This window comes from Dipodomys spectabilis, unplaced genomic scaffold, assembly GCF_019054845.1.
Source record: "Dipodomys spectabilis isolate Male_0828 unplaced genomic scaffold, ASM1905484v1 ptg000024l, whole genome shotgun sequence".
Taxonomy (NCBI): domain Eukaryota; kingdom Metazoa; phylum Chordata; class Mammalia; order Rodentia; family Heteromyidae; genus Dipodomys; species Dipodomys spectabilis.
The window spans coordinates 6,770,772-6,785,458 of NW_024870701.1; the positions used below are offsets into that span (position 1 = coordinate 6,770,772).

The 14,687-nt window shown below is 40.3% G+C and overlaps 1 protein-coding gene across 1 annotated transcript in view; it reads right to left on the minus strand.

The window, feature by feature from the left end:
- Positions 1-1,722: 1,722 nt before the first annotated feature.
- Positions 1,723-14,687, minus strand: part of Znf521 (zinc finger protein 521) — a 288,604-nt gene continuing 275,639 nt past the window's right edge. The window contains exon 8 of the mRNA XM_042675234.1: positions 1,723-2,552. Coding sequence (XP_042531168.1) covers positions 2,523-2,552 — 30 coding nt within the window. The 3' untranslated portion in view covers positions 1,723-2,522. The remainder of the gene's footprint in view (positions 2,553-14,687) is intronic.

Sequence of the window (14,687 nt, forward strand, 5' to 3'; positions counted from 1 at the left end):
TAATGGCCAGTCCTGTTAGCACTCTGGAAATAGTGAGTCCTGCCATTCTGTCTTCCTAAGAAGTTAGAGAGTTCCTACATCCTGGTGTTTACCACAAGTCTGGAATATCTCTGTTAATGGCAACTTGGAATGTATCCCTGGGATAACACCACCACCTGCTTTCCGTAAACGCAGAACAGTTTTCTATTGGTAAAAATACAACCCACTCATTAATAACCAGAAATTTTAAAGCTTTTAAAAAATCATTATTAAGTGTGGCTATTTCATTTGAAATGCAAAATCCTGAATAGAGATCTTAATTTTTTTAAATATAGCTGAGTGTTTTAATTATGGATGTTCTTGTATATTCTCAGCATACTTCATTATTTATGTAGCCTGTGAAAGAGCTTTTTAATTAAATAGCATGCTGGCAATCCATTGTGAAATGTATAGATGTAGGTTTTCCTAGAATTAAAAAGCTAAACACACACACACACACATGTACTTACAAAACATTTTGCCAGGTATACATACTTTAATCATTGGAGTGTACATGTTTTTGAATGATCTTAAAAATTCATGAAACTTTTTAAAGATTGGAAACAAAATAGAGTACTGTGCCAATGCATTGCTAGGCTATTCATACCTAATTCATTCAGATAACTTGGGACGGTGGCCGAATGGTGGTTCTCAATGTGTGGCCCACCAAACAGCAGTATCACATCATGTGGGAGCTTTTTAGTTAGGCATATATTTGAGCCCCACCAAATCAGCAACTAGGCATTGGACCTTGCACTCCAGTAGGGGATCCTCAGGGAGGCTACAATCTGAAGCATTGGGATGACTACTGTGTCTTGTGGTGTTAGTGATTGAGCTATCATGAACAGACCCTCTGGTTTAAGGATCTGCTTGTGATCTTCAGAGTTTAAAAGGGATTAAAAGACTCATAGTGAGGTAACTATATGAAGCATGATTTTGGTGAAAGCTGTCCATGTATTATTGGGTCTCTAGTTAGTAACTTTGACTAAGCATGTGTACCAAGGTGTAACTTATACATTGTTAGTCTTGTCTTCTTTAAATACACACGGACATATGCGCACACCCACACACAATCAGAGTTCCTACTTACCAACCATGTCACAATGGACTGTGGTGACAGTCATCTTCCATAGCCACCCTATGCTTGTGTGAAGGCTACTGACCAAGAGCTGTTACCTTTCCTGGCTGAGTGAGGCCAGGAGGTGAAGCAATTTGGAGAAGACCCCATTGGGAGTCAGTGCCAGAACCAGAACGAACAGCCCTCTGACTCCCCGCTCTGTGCTTTGTCTTCTGAACAATGCTGCTTCTTAAGTACACATAAGCCAAACTGCCTCTCAAATTGCAGCCATCTACTTCGAGTTCAGATTTGCACAGCATGACATGAATTGGGCTGCAAATTATGCAGAAAACAGCCATCACATCCATCTGTGATGTCAGAATCCTCAAGTACAATGTGACCTGTTAGCATCTAGGAGAGTGGGAAGTACGCTGGGCCTCACTCTTTGCCTGTGCAGCATGATGAATATCCTCCCAACTGCACTTGGCCCAGTGTAGAAAGGTTAAATATGATTGAGATTGTGCCTGGGGTATTCTCAAGAGCAGATTTCATCTCCAAGGGTGCCAGCAATTACATTTTTTTTCTGTTTTTTTTTTTTTTTAATGATAAGAGTAACTAGAAAAAGAAAAGACACACATACACTCATACCTAATGGTAAACTGAATTTATTTCCTCTTGGAAAACAATTCCAGTAATCTCCAGGTTCAGACCGCAGAGTAAACATTAATAACAGTAACATACAGGTTAGTTCAACTGATTCAAGAATTTGGTTGTGTGAAATCATTAAGGAAAACCTTGAACACTCAAAGCTTCAAATGTATCCAGGAAAAAAAAATTTTTTCTTTGACAGTCTACATAACAACTATTGCATATATAGTGAAGCTACCTGTCACATTGCAAGGCTTACAAATATATATATGGGCCTTATCCAGCTGTGGGGTTCTGTTCTGTGAGAACATCTCTTCATGGTCTGCAAGAATCTTCAGCCATAAAAAATAGTCTTGGATTTTAACCGTTGATATACCAAAAGAGAAATTTGAGGCTTAAGGTAAATAAAAGGAAGTCCAACCATAGTTCCATTGTGTAATAATTTTGCTTTAACCGTCTTCCTTGAAAATACGTTCTCTTAAGCCATTTTGCTTACTGGTTTGTTCGTTTGTTTTTCTTAAAATCCTACCTGAATAGGGCCCAAGTCCACTTGTCTTTACAAGACCATTTTAATATCAGACGACATATACATGTGCAACACTTTATATACAAGGAGTCTATCTGGTGCTCAAAAGTTCAAACACATGAACATCCAACAATTTTGATAATACAAGTTTTATGGTACAATACAATGTTTCTGAATAATATACATTAACAATGAAAAGTTTCGTGCAAAGAGTAAAACATGTTCCCTTTTTGTGCCACAAAAAGTCCTTCTCCTTGAGAGACCATATTCGAACTAACTGCTGTGTTGGGTCATCGTATGGTTCTGTAAAGACAAGAGAAGAGGGGAGATCTTAAGTGACTAGATTCTCATCAGATCAAGCAGAAAGCAATGGCATGAAAATGTGTTTTTGTACATGGAGCAGTTATTTGTGGGTGTATGAACCCCTAATATCCCCATGGAGAGAGACTCAGATGCAGACACCCCAATGAACATGCTACCCATGATTACCAGGGACACAAGCCTCTGGAAGGTGAGATGCACCTTTCCTTTGCTTTGTCTATGATGCCTTCCCACCATACCATTCCCTCCTCTACCAACTAAATTTATGAAACCTGATTGTTCAAAGACCAGAGTAGCACTATTTTTGTGTGTACCAGTCCTGGGGCTTGAACTTAGGGCCTAGTTGCTGTTCCTGAGATTCCTTTGTTCAAGGTTAGTGCTCTACCACTGAAGCCACAGTTCATTTCTGGCTTTTTTTGGTAGTTTAGTGGAGGTAAGACTCTCATAGATACTTCAAACCATGATCCTTAGATCTCATCCTCCTGAGTAGCTAGGATTATAGGCATGAGCCACTGACAGACAGTTTCTGAAGCTATGCATCATTCCTATTGATTGCATATGATTGTGCGCTAGTCTCTCTTAACTTCATAAATGCCCTTCCTTTCTTTCTTCTTCCTTTCTTTCTTCTTTCTTTCTTTCTTTCTTTCTTTCTTTCTTTCTTTCTTTCTTTCTTTCTTTCTTTCTTTCTTTCTTTCTTTCTTTCTTTCTCTCTCTTTTTCTTTCTTTCCTTTTCTTTCTCTTCCTTTCTTTTCTTTCTTTCCCTCCCTCCCTTTTTCTCCCCCCCTCCCCTCTCCCTCACCCATCCCTCCCCTCTTCCTTCCCCCCCATCTCTCTGTTCCAGTACTGGGGCTTGAACTCAGGGCTTTGCACTCTTCCTTAGTTTTTGTACTCAAGGCTGGCACTCTACCACTTGAGCCATGCTTCCACATCTCAAGACTTGCCTGTCCCATCTGGCTTTGAACCATGATCCTCAGATCTCAGACTCCTGCATAGCTAGGACTATTGGTGTGAGTCACCAGCTCCTAGATGATTACAAACATTTTGACAGCAAGGATCCTACCTGCTCATGAATATGGACATTGAAGGGGAGAGCCACCAGGACATGAGGACAGGAAGTATTCTCAACTTCTCTCCTGAGGATCAATTGGGACCTGTGGTAGCCCACGGCTCAAGAGTGGATTACAGCATCCTGCTGTGACTCCTCTGGCCCTGGGTGCTGTTGTCTCTGTATGAGAACAGCCTTGGTTGTATTTAGTTCTTTCTTTTCCAGCTGTACTAGCATGTTCCCTTTCCAGATTGTGAGAGGACAACTGGACATCTAGGCCACGTGAGGCCAGTATCCAAGTTAGAGGGTGAGGAGTGGAGAGGCAGGCTCCTGATCCAGGCAGGCCCAACGATGGTGACACTTTGCAGGGAGGGAAGCCACACAAACTTCCTCTGTAACCTAAACCTGTGCATGGCCTTATTCTAGCCTGCCTCTATGGCTTCCCAGCTACATGGCACCTATAGCCCCTCCACTTCTGGTCAAAACCTTGGTGCCTAAGTCAACATATGACCACTTCCATGCTCATTTGACTTACAGCCCATCTTTTCCTTCTCTGTCTTCCTACTGTCCTTCTTATTGCTAACATTGCATTTATCTTGGTAGGCCTGGCTCTTGTGCTTACGTCAGTAATTCTGATGATCCTTCATTTACACCTTCCTTCATCCTGTAGAACATGACCTAGTCTGGCCTGCGGCATCCAGTGCTCAGCAGAGGGGATTGGGTCAAGTGAACAACTGAATGAAGAAGCAAAGGCTTTGGTAGAGCAGAAGCATGATCCGTGCCTTCATGCCTTCAACATGCCCACCGATTAAAGGAGAACATTAGGTTGACACAGGAGCAATTTGTCAAGGATATTTAGAATGGAGAGCCAAAGTATCACAGCTCCGCCTAGTCCTCCCTGCCTAAGGCTGGACAGATGACACATGTATGCAGACAGGACACTCCAGGCTGAATGACCTGGGTGGGCAAGGCAGCGAGGCAAGAACATGCAAGGTATGTTTGAGAACTTATGACTTGCTTGGATGGCTTGAAGTCCTCCAGTGTTCTGAAGCAACAGGGGAGCGTAGGCAACATTATGAGGAGCTTTATAAACCTTGCTAGTGAGTTCAGACTTGGTTTACAGGTGACGTAGAGTTGCTGGGGTATTTGAAGCAGAGAGCTTTGCCTTAGAAATCTCTGTTCTCTTCTTACCCCTGAGCATAACTAGAGAGCTGCTTGTTCAGACAGTGTAGACTCAAGGCTAATGCTTTCCCAGCTAGACTGGTGTGTTAATGAGTCAGGAGGAGTAGGAAGGGGATGATGCTTCCTTCCCTAATTCACACAGCTCATTTATGAAGGAAACGATACCGGGAATATGCCCCCTTCCCACCAAGAGAACCACTGCCAGTGATCAGAAACCAGGACTTGGGAGACCCCCTAACAGGGTCCTGACAGAGTCTCCTGGGCTAAAGGAAGAAAAGAGGAAAAGGACAAGGAAAATCATTCATGAGTAGGAAATTTTATTTTATTTTCTCTTCTTTAAAATATATGTACTTTGATTTGCTGCATGAATGTGACACCTTCCTTCTCCTGTGTTCAAAATGTATTTAAGAGTAAACTATTCTCTCCTCCCGCCACCCCTCTGTGCGTATATGTGGCCCCATAATCCTAGCTACTTAGGAGGCTGAGCAATTCGGATCTTGGTTTGAAGCCAGACTGGGAAAGAAAGTCTATGAGACTCTTCTTTCAATTAATTATCAAACAAAATCAACAACAAAAAGTTGGAAGGGGAGCCGTGACTCAAGTGAAGAAATGTTAGCTTTTGTCAAAAAAGCTAAGGGACAGAGCCAAGGCCCTCAGTTCAAGCCCCAGGACTTACATTGCCAAAAGAAGAAGAAGATGAAGAAGAAAAAGGAGGAAAAGGAGGAGGAGGAGGAGGAAGGGAGGGAGGGAGGAGGAGGAGGAGGAGGAGGAAGAGGGGGAGGAGGACAACAACTACTACTATGTTTAACCTGAGCTGAAAAGCTGAAGGACTGTCCAGGCCCAGAGTTCAAGCCCCACTACTAACAACAACAAAAAAAGGGCTTGGGCATGCCCCAACTAATAGAGCTTGTTCCTAGCAAGCATGAGACCCTGAATTCAAACTCTTGTACCACTAAAAAGGTGGGACACTCAAAGAATGCTGAATGATTTTCTTTTTTTTTTCCATCAATGGTAAAAAAAAAAAGTCTGTAAAAAATCAACTTAATAACATCTTTATTTTTACTTAATGTGGATAAAACTCATTCTTTTAATATTTTCTATTTCCTTACAATAGACATTGTTTCTAGTTTTTAACAATAAGTAAATATTTACCTGTCTACTTGTATAGATGTGTGGGTCTATATTAATCATACCACTTTAAATGTTTAAGTGCTTACAAAGGCTACTCCATCTTCAAAAAGGACTCTAGGGGTTAATAAAGGAAGATACATTGCAGGCCCTCCAGTGTTCTTATGTGCCACTACGTGGAGATGAGATATTGTGAAACAAGTACCTAAAAGTAAATTGCTTATGGTAGCTGGCACCAGTTGTGCCTTGGATGCTTTCTTTCCAAACCAGAGCCATACGAATCTCTTCAGGGGTGCAAAGACATGAACACATTCATATACATCACTTCTTGAAACAGAGTTAAGCCATTTCTATAAAGGAGTTGTGCTTTGCATGTAAGAGATAAGAAGATAAATCATTTGCAAGGAGAAGGGCTTGTAAAATAGAAGCTTAAACAAAGATAAAAAGCAATGATGTAAGTAACGTGAAAATGGGAAATCTGGCATGAAAACCAATCAAGGCATAGTGTAGTGATGCTTGCACATCACTGAGACCCCTTTACTCTCAATGTTTGTTTTTTCCATCTTTGTTCCAGACCAACCGAGGTCCAAGACAGTATCTTCCCAGAGGTTCACGAGAAATGGGCATATTTGTACTGGACTGAGGGAGGGACTCTCAGATGATTTTGATCCATACTCAAGGGTTTGCTCCCATCACTTCTGAAGGTCCCAAGGGATATTTTGCTCCCTCCAGCCTACTTATTACTTTCTAGAGGAAGAATGGTATCTATAAGCCACATAATGCATTTGAGTGACTTGTAGATGTTGGAAAGAACAGATGGTGAAATCACAGTTTCCAGAGTGACTGGATGCTCTCAGAAGAGGAACAAGTTCATGGGAGTGCCCAGTGATTCTTGTGTTTGGGGGGAAAAATTCATAGACATCATTTCTTTGAAGGGGAGCTAAAAACAAACAAAAAAAGTGGGAAGAAGAAGAGTAGACAGCAGAAACTGAGCAAAAGAAGGCAGGTTCAGAGGCAGAACTTGCTCTTGCCCTGGTCACTGGCCAGTCTCGAGGCTTTGACAACACAAAAGCACATGAGCAGAGGTGGGCAAGTCATGGCCAAGCCTCAAGCAGGTGGTCCTCTCTGAAAAGGAGGTTTGAGCTCTTTAAGTCTGAAGGAAGCCACTCCAGTAGAACAAAGCAGTGGGTAATCTCACCAATTTTACACAGCAATTCACAGTCCCCAAAGTACTTTAATGCAATGACAGGTTATGAGAAAAAATATCTGTTCCAATGAAGGGAAAGTGTTTTACATAATCGAGAAGAACATCAACGCAACATTGGTGGAGGTGGGGGGGATGACAGAAAAGGAAGTAGAAGAGAAGAAACTTCTGTAATCCCACAGAGAGCTATATTCTACTCTGCAAAAAGCCATCTCCTAGAGACCCCATGTCTAAGTAACTGAAAATTGCAAACCATTAATCCCAGTTATGAACAGTTGTTTTACACGAGAGGGGTTTGTGTTTTATTTTTTTTTTTCTCCAATCAAATCCACAACACACCTTAAAGCTTAAAAGAAGAGCCATCTAGGTATGCTACTTTAATGACAAGGTTTCAAAACCCACTTTCTTTTCTGTAAAGAAGCCCATTTGAAAGGATTGTTTCTCTCTCTCTCTCTCTCTCCCCCTTTTCCCCCCTTCACTCTTCCACCTCTGTAAATGTGAAATTAAACCGAGGAAGTTAAAAAACAGATGAGGGCCTTAAAAATTCCCTTCTAGCACTATGTATTTCTTTTAAAATATGAGATGCCTTCCATTTTACAAGACTGGAATTCTCATTTTGGGCTTGGCACTCTAACAAATGATTAATTCAGCCTTCTTTTTTTTCTGAGGGCTGACCACATTTGCTGGTCAAACGGTTTAATCCTATTTTAAATGCAAGCCAAGAAAAATATTTTTAAATAAAAATAAACCTATGATCCTCTGAAACTGTTCACCTTGCCGTCCCGCTATGATCCAATTTTCCAGCAATCTTGATGGGAGTTGGAATTTTTGCACTTATGAACAATGATGAGTTAAGCTTTGGAGGAAAGCCAGGAGGAATCTACCTTCTTGGGACTGAAAAATTAAATTTCCACCCCCCAAAAAATTGCACCCACAGATTGCCCTGACTTTTCTCATTCTCTGGCAGAGACTCCCTCCCCCTCTGTGCTCTGAAGCCTTTGGTTGGCAAAGACAAAAATGTTAAGTGGCAACAGTCATAAAAAATAAAAACAGCATTTGAATGGGAGTTTTGTGAAATCTGTTGATTCAAAGATGTTAATCATTTTTTTAAGCCATGACTTGTCTATTTATAGCCTTTTGTTTCAAACAAACTCTGACAAGCTTTTAAAACTAGGGGAAAAAAAAAAGAGCCAGCAGGCTACTTTAAAAAGGAATGGAGGGAAAAGAGACAGAGAAAATAACAAGCTTTCCACTAATCCATGGTGCCATTAGAATCTCAAATTCAAGCCGCAGTTATATTCAATTTAAATGAGATGTTTTCTAACCAGATGAAATAGTAGGCAATTGTGGCAAAGAGACAATGCAAAGCGGGATGAAATAAAGAAATATAAAGATTAAACGTGGCTGTTGCTTTTAACAGATGGTGACAGCACTGTGACAGCATGTTGTTTTTTTCTTGAGTTGAAGAACACAAACATCCGCAATCAATCATCACTGATTAACTAATTATATTACCCTTCTTTTTATCACTTGGGTTGGACCTTTATCTGCAAACACTGAGGATAATCAGTATGCTCTTATTTTTCGAGTAGCACATTCCTGTTCACACACAGGCTGCAAACAGAATGCCACATTACCACCAACCTTTAAGCACGAGGGCTTTTATTTTTTTTATTTTTTATTTATTTATTTTTAAACAAAAGCAATTGGTTTCCAACAGGCTGGATAATAAGTCTTTTGACCTGCATTCTTCTTTGACCCATTAAGGTCACCTCTGTGCTCGGCACAGAGCTGACTGAGGAAATGTCTGTAAGTCCAGCATTTCATCTCCTGCCCACTCAAAATAAAGCTTTCTTTAAATGTGTCTGTACGGGTCCCTGAAGGCCAAAGAGGCCTCCCTGTAGTGGGCAATAGAGGGACAGAAGCTTCTGCCTTTATTAATGAATGCAGACCATTATGAGTCTGGCTGGCTCCTTCCCTGTTCCCAGAAGCATATACTGTACGTGACTTAAAATGCTAGAATATTGACACAAAGCGAGCTGGGCACCCCTAAGGAAAATTACTCCTTGGATATAATGTAGGCTCGTAACAGCTATTAGAGTACAAAATAAAACCCTCCGGGATCAGACTGACATATACCGCATTCTACCTAGTCCTCGAACATTAGAAGAATTTCTTTGTGAAGGCATTCTCAAGGACAGCATTAAACTGACTTTTGTAGCAATCTGCAACAGCTTTTTGGCTTAGAGCTTTTAGTACTAAATCTCTGGTTTGAATCAATATAAGTACTATATCTTCTACATTAATCAATACATTTGGTTCAATACATGTTCTATTAAATTATACTTTCTAATCAAGATTTTTACATTTCTATTCCCTCTCTCTCTCTCTCTCTCTCTCTCTCTTTTCCCCATTTCTAACTTCTTCTGCTAGTAAAATAGTTTAAAAAAGTATATGCAGCTCATGATGACAGGATACTGGGTTATCTTCTCCCCAGCCCTCATATATGACAAAGGCAGAGGGGGGTGTTTTAAGGATCTTAAGAAGGTCAGCAGAATGTGAATGTTAATAAATGAACATTTTCAAAGCCCACACAATTACAGGAGTTCTCATAATTTTAAATTAGTTAAAAGTGGATTGCTATTAGTCTGGAAGTGCCATTAAGCATGTTTTAAAAATGACAATCAAGGTCCAAAGCACCTCAAGTTCACTTCCCCTCATTTTTCCACCCTCAGGTCTCCATTGCCCACAGATACACACACTTGCCCACAGCTCCACATTTCCTGGCTGATTTAGTGGAATTACGCTTTCATAGATCTTGCCTGAGACTCATCAGAAGAAACATGTATGTTAGTATGTACAAAAAAATTTGTGCGTTAGCTTTATAGCTCCATGAATACTCTTTAAAAGGCAAAACAGATATTATTTTACCAATGTGCTTTAAGAATCAAAACAACATAAGCACATTTCTCATATCCAGGGAAGTTGACTGATAATTTTTATATTTGGAGAATTTATGAGAATGAAGCTCTCCTCTTTTGTTATGAGCCTGCAGAGTAGCAATTCTGGACCTGTCTGTCATGATAATGCTTTCACCCCTCACTTTAATGCCACGAATGTTGCATTTATGACCATGTTTGCACAGACAGAATTTCCCTCTTTATTTTTTCATATGGTAATGCCATCACCATGAACTTACAGAGACACTGATGCATTTTCTTTTGACATTTAACTGTTAACATGGGCTTGTGCTGACATCTCAAAGCCTTTTTCTGGGGGACACTAGGCTATATTGAAGCAAAGGGTGAACTGGCATCATCAGAAGTGATCAGAAAAACACATGATACTACAGACAGAAAGGAGAATTAGGTTATTTAGTCTGTCCCCTTGCTGAAACAGAATTGTTTTTATTAAGTTTATGCTGTAGGCCACTTTTAAGTGATTCTGGCAATGAAGCTCAATCATTCTTTCCATAGAAAATGATTTCACACTCAAAGAAATCCTACCAAAGAACATATGTTGTTGTTATTCTTTGGTTATTCAAGTCAATAAACCCAGATAAGGGTGACCTGGGACAGTCCGGCAGTATGTGGACATTAATATGTTCACAAGTTTGTGATCAGAAGCCTCACCATCTACTCATAGGATTCATTTCTCCTCTCTTATCCAAAGTGACCTACAGGACTTCCCACCGCCACTTCCCAGTGAGTACAGACATTGGATGTGTTGGTTTATCAGAAGGCCTGTGGAGCTTGCCCTATAGCCGGGTTTCCAATCTAAGTATTGCTTCTAGGGACTGGACAACTCTTGCTTCTAAAGGGCTGACCTAGATAATATAAGAGGTTTAACAGCCTTCCTGGCCTGAATTGACAACATGCCAGTGGCACCAGTAAAATTGTGACAACCAGAAATGTCTACAGACATTGTCACATATCACTCATTCTCAGTTGGGGACCGTTGTCTTATTGTTCAGAGAAACATGAATGCATGACAGCTTAGAGATAATGAAAGTCCTGACTGCAATGAGTTGGAAGCATCTAGAATAAAGATCTCCTCTAAAGGGGAAGGAGAAAGGTTGGTTTGGCCAGTGTGCTGAGTAGGAGAATCTTGCTGACTTGCCTTGGAATTGATAGGTTGCTGAGACAGGATCAAGTTACTTGTCAGGTTCTTGGGGAAAATGGAGATGGGGAAGATACAACCTGAGCTCTCTGTACTATGCATTAGTATGTTACTTCATATTCAAACTTCGTATGAGACTTCACCCTCATTTTAGTAGGATAAAAGGACACATATCTACCACATGGGACTGTATTTCATATGTTTTAAAAAATCATGCGAAAGGATGACAGTGCCCCTTTGCTCAGAAATCATGAACAGATTCTTTGAGATAAATCATAAATTTCATTGTTTATGGGAGAAATCAAATCTCTCCAGAAATGTTTTTCTCATTCAGCAGGTGACTAATTCTCCCATGTGTTACCAGTGAACCATGTTTAGTAGCAATTAACCAATACCAATTAGGAATATTTGCAACCCAATGATACATAAATGGATTCAAATGTTAAGCTCTGGAAGTTAATATTTAGGATATGGAGACAAGCATCTACTTTGAAAGAACTTCAGAAACACCACCCTTTGTTTGCTGGTACAGGTTCAATGGCAGAACTGATGTAGTACACTGAGAGTCACTAGAAGTGCCAAATGAGAAGAACAGACCAAAAGAAGCAAAACAACCATAGGAAATTCTACTGAAAGTATAAAGCTGATTTCTGTGTGTGTGTGTGTGTGTGTGTGTGTGTGTGTGTGTGTGTGTGTGTGTGCATGCGTGTGCCTGTGTGCACATGCACACACAGACACACATGCTGGTGCTGGGCTTTGGACTCAGAGCCTGAGTGTTGTCTCTGAGCTTCTTTTGCTCAAGGCTAGCATTCTATTATTTGAACCAGAGCTGCTTCAAACCTTGATTCTTAGATCTCAGCCTCTGAATAGGCATGAGCCACTGGTATCTGGCTAAGGCTGATTTTTAAAAGAAAATATAAGAATTAAATTTACCTGAAAGGAGCTAATTGTCCACTGAAACCATTCTATCGAAAGCCAGCAACAGGGAGAGAGGCTGGCACAGAGATTTAACTTGGGTTCTTGAATTGCAGGAGCCAGTGGATAGAGGGACAGAAGGCTTTGATAGACAATACTGTCTAATAAGATATTCAGGGATTAAGTCCGTGCCTCACAGACAGATGTGTCCATGTGCCAGTTGTTGTTAAGCTTTAATTTTTTCCCCCTGTAATGTTTAATTTATCACACTAGTGCTTTCTAAACTGGAACATCTGTAAACAAGGTTAAGAATGACCTCCTTCCAATTTTACATCCGTGAACAGTGCCCCTTCTTCGTGCTCTAATTTTAGATACCTTAAAGATAAATAAATCTGTGCAAGGAAGAATGAAAAGAAGAGAAGGCTAGTCTGCCGCTGTAAATGTTCATCTTGGACGAATACAAATTTTCTCACTGCCAGGATCTCGGTGCACATCACTGGCTTGCAGTGCTGAAACCATATTCAGGCAGCCTTTCCCAGTCAAATGCAATTAAACCAACTTCCGCTAAATATTTAACAGCCTCGTGTAGTAATTAGCAGCAAATAACAAACGGGTGCTTACATTGTCAACTTCAGAAATACTCTCACGCATATTACAATTTTTCTGTTCCTCCCTTTTTGCTTTGATTTAGAATCCTGGAAGGCATATTTTATTTTTCTAGAGGATTTATTTGGCGAAAAATAAACCTTAGTCACATTACTTGCCCAAGATCTTGCAGTTGAGTTGTTCTCCAATCAGCAAAGATTCTACCTGCTTTACCTACAGCAGTTCTGTGTTAGCAATCCATTGAAATTTCATTAGGACTGAAAGATGTTGGAGCAGGGCATTGATTTAAAAACTGACTGGCAGCTTTAGGATTTAAACTCTGGTCCATCAGATTGGAAAGGTCATCTGATTAGAATGGGAGAGGCACAGGGTGTTGTAATTTATATTCAAAGGGTAACCTTTGTGGGTAGAGGAGCCAGGCCCTCTCAGCTTTTCCACTTGATAGAGACAGGATTCCCTTCAAAACATTCCAATAATTGTGAAAAATAGTTTCTTGAACTTGGGCAAAAAAGCAAAAGGAGTGCTATTTCCTTCTAGTGTATATTTCTGTTATTAAAATCACTGCCACACAGGAAAACTCCTATTAGGAGCCAGTCAAAGGCATTTGCCTTAATAAATATAGAAAAAAAGCTATCAAAACAACCTATTGATTTATATAACTGAACTATGTTAAGAATAGGTCACATACTGATCCTGAGTAGGGGTGTGTGTGTGTGTGTGTGTGTGTGTGTGTGTGTGTGTGTGTGTATGTGTGTGTGTGTGTGTGTGTGTGTGAACATATGTAAGATTATATTTATATATATATATATATCAGTAATATTCCCACCTGGGACAAATGTGGTGCCTTATGACTATGATTCTAGCTACCCAGGAAGAAAAGATTGGGACTGAAGTCTAAGCTAGTCTGGCATGAGTAAACCTTATTTGGAAAATAGTGAAGGCAAAAAAGATGTGGGGAGATGTTTGAATGGGAGAACACCTGTCCAACAAGTGCTAAGTTCTGTGTTCAATCTCCAATATCATCAAAAAAAAAGGGGAAAAAGGGAAGGAAGGAAGAAAGGAGAAACTGAGGAAAGAAGGAGAGAAGGAGGGAGACAGGGAGGGAGAAAGAAAGGAAAGGAAGGAAGGAAGGAAGGAAGGAAGGAAGGAAGGAAGGAAGGAAGGAAGGAAGGAAGGGAGGGAGGGAGGGAGGGAGGGAGGGAGGGAGGATCCCTAAGTGGAGAATACTATTCAAAGAAGGAGAATCGGTTTAACTTCTAAGAAAGTCCTTTAAAAACACAAATACTTCACAAGTCCAGTTAAATATCTGATAGCTGGCCTCTCACTTTAAATAAAGAATCTTGGTTTAGATATGGGTAGAAAACAATTTGCCTTATGAACATTAAAATGTGTTTGTGACTTTAAGTATCACGATTCTACAATACTGTGACATAAGTGAAATGTATGTAATCACCTAATTTCAATTAAAGAAAAAAAAGTGGGAGAAGGGATGGGTTAGGAGAGATGGGTGACAACGTTGTCGACACTCTGTGCTCATATACTGCTTTGTAAAATGGGAACTTCTTTGTACAACTACTTAAAGATAATAATAACAATAATAAATAACTAAGTTTAATTACTGAAAAATAAATAAATCATACTAAATTTCTTTCCCACCTTTCTATATAATATTTTTGTGTCTGGGACAGTCCCGGGGACTGTGTCTGGGACAGCCTCTTTCTTCAATAGTCTTTCCTCTGCATGTCCCAGAACCTTCCCCTTTCCTGAGCAAACACCCAGGCAGCAAAAGAAGCGTCTAAGATGGCTTGAGTGCATTTCTTACTCCCTGTTAAAGCTGGTCTCAAGATTTATTTCCATTCTCTCTTGCCACAATGTCCTCTGAGACTCTTTCAGGTCTCACAGTGGCAGAGCTGTGCCT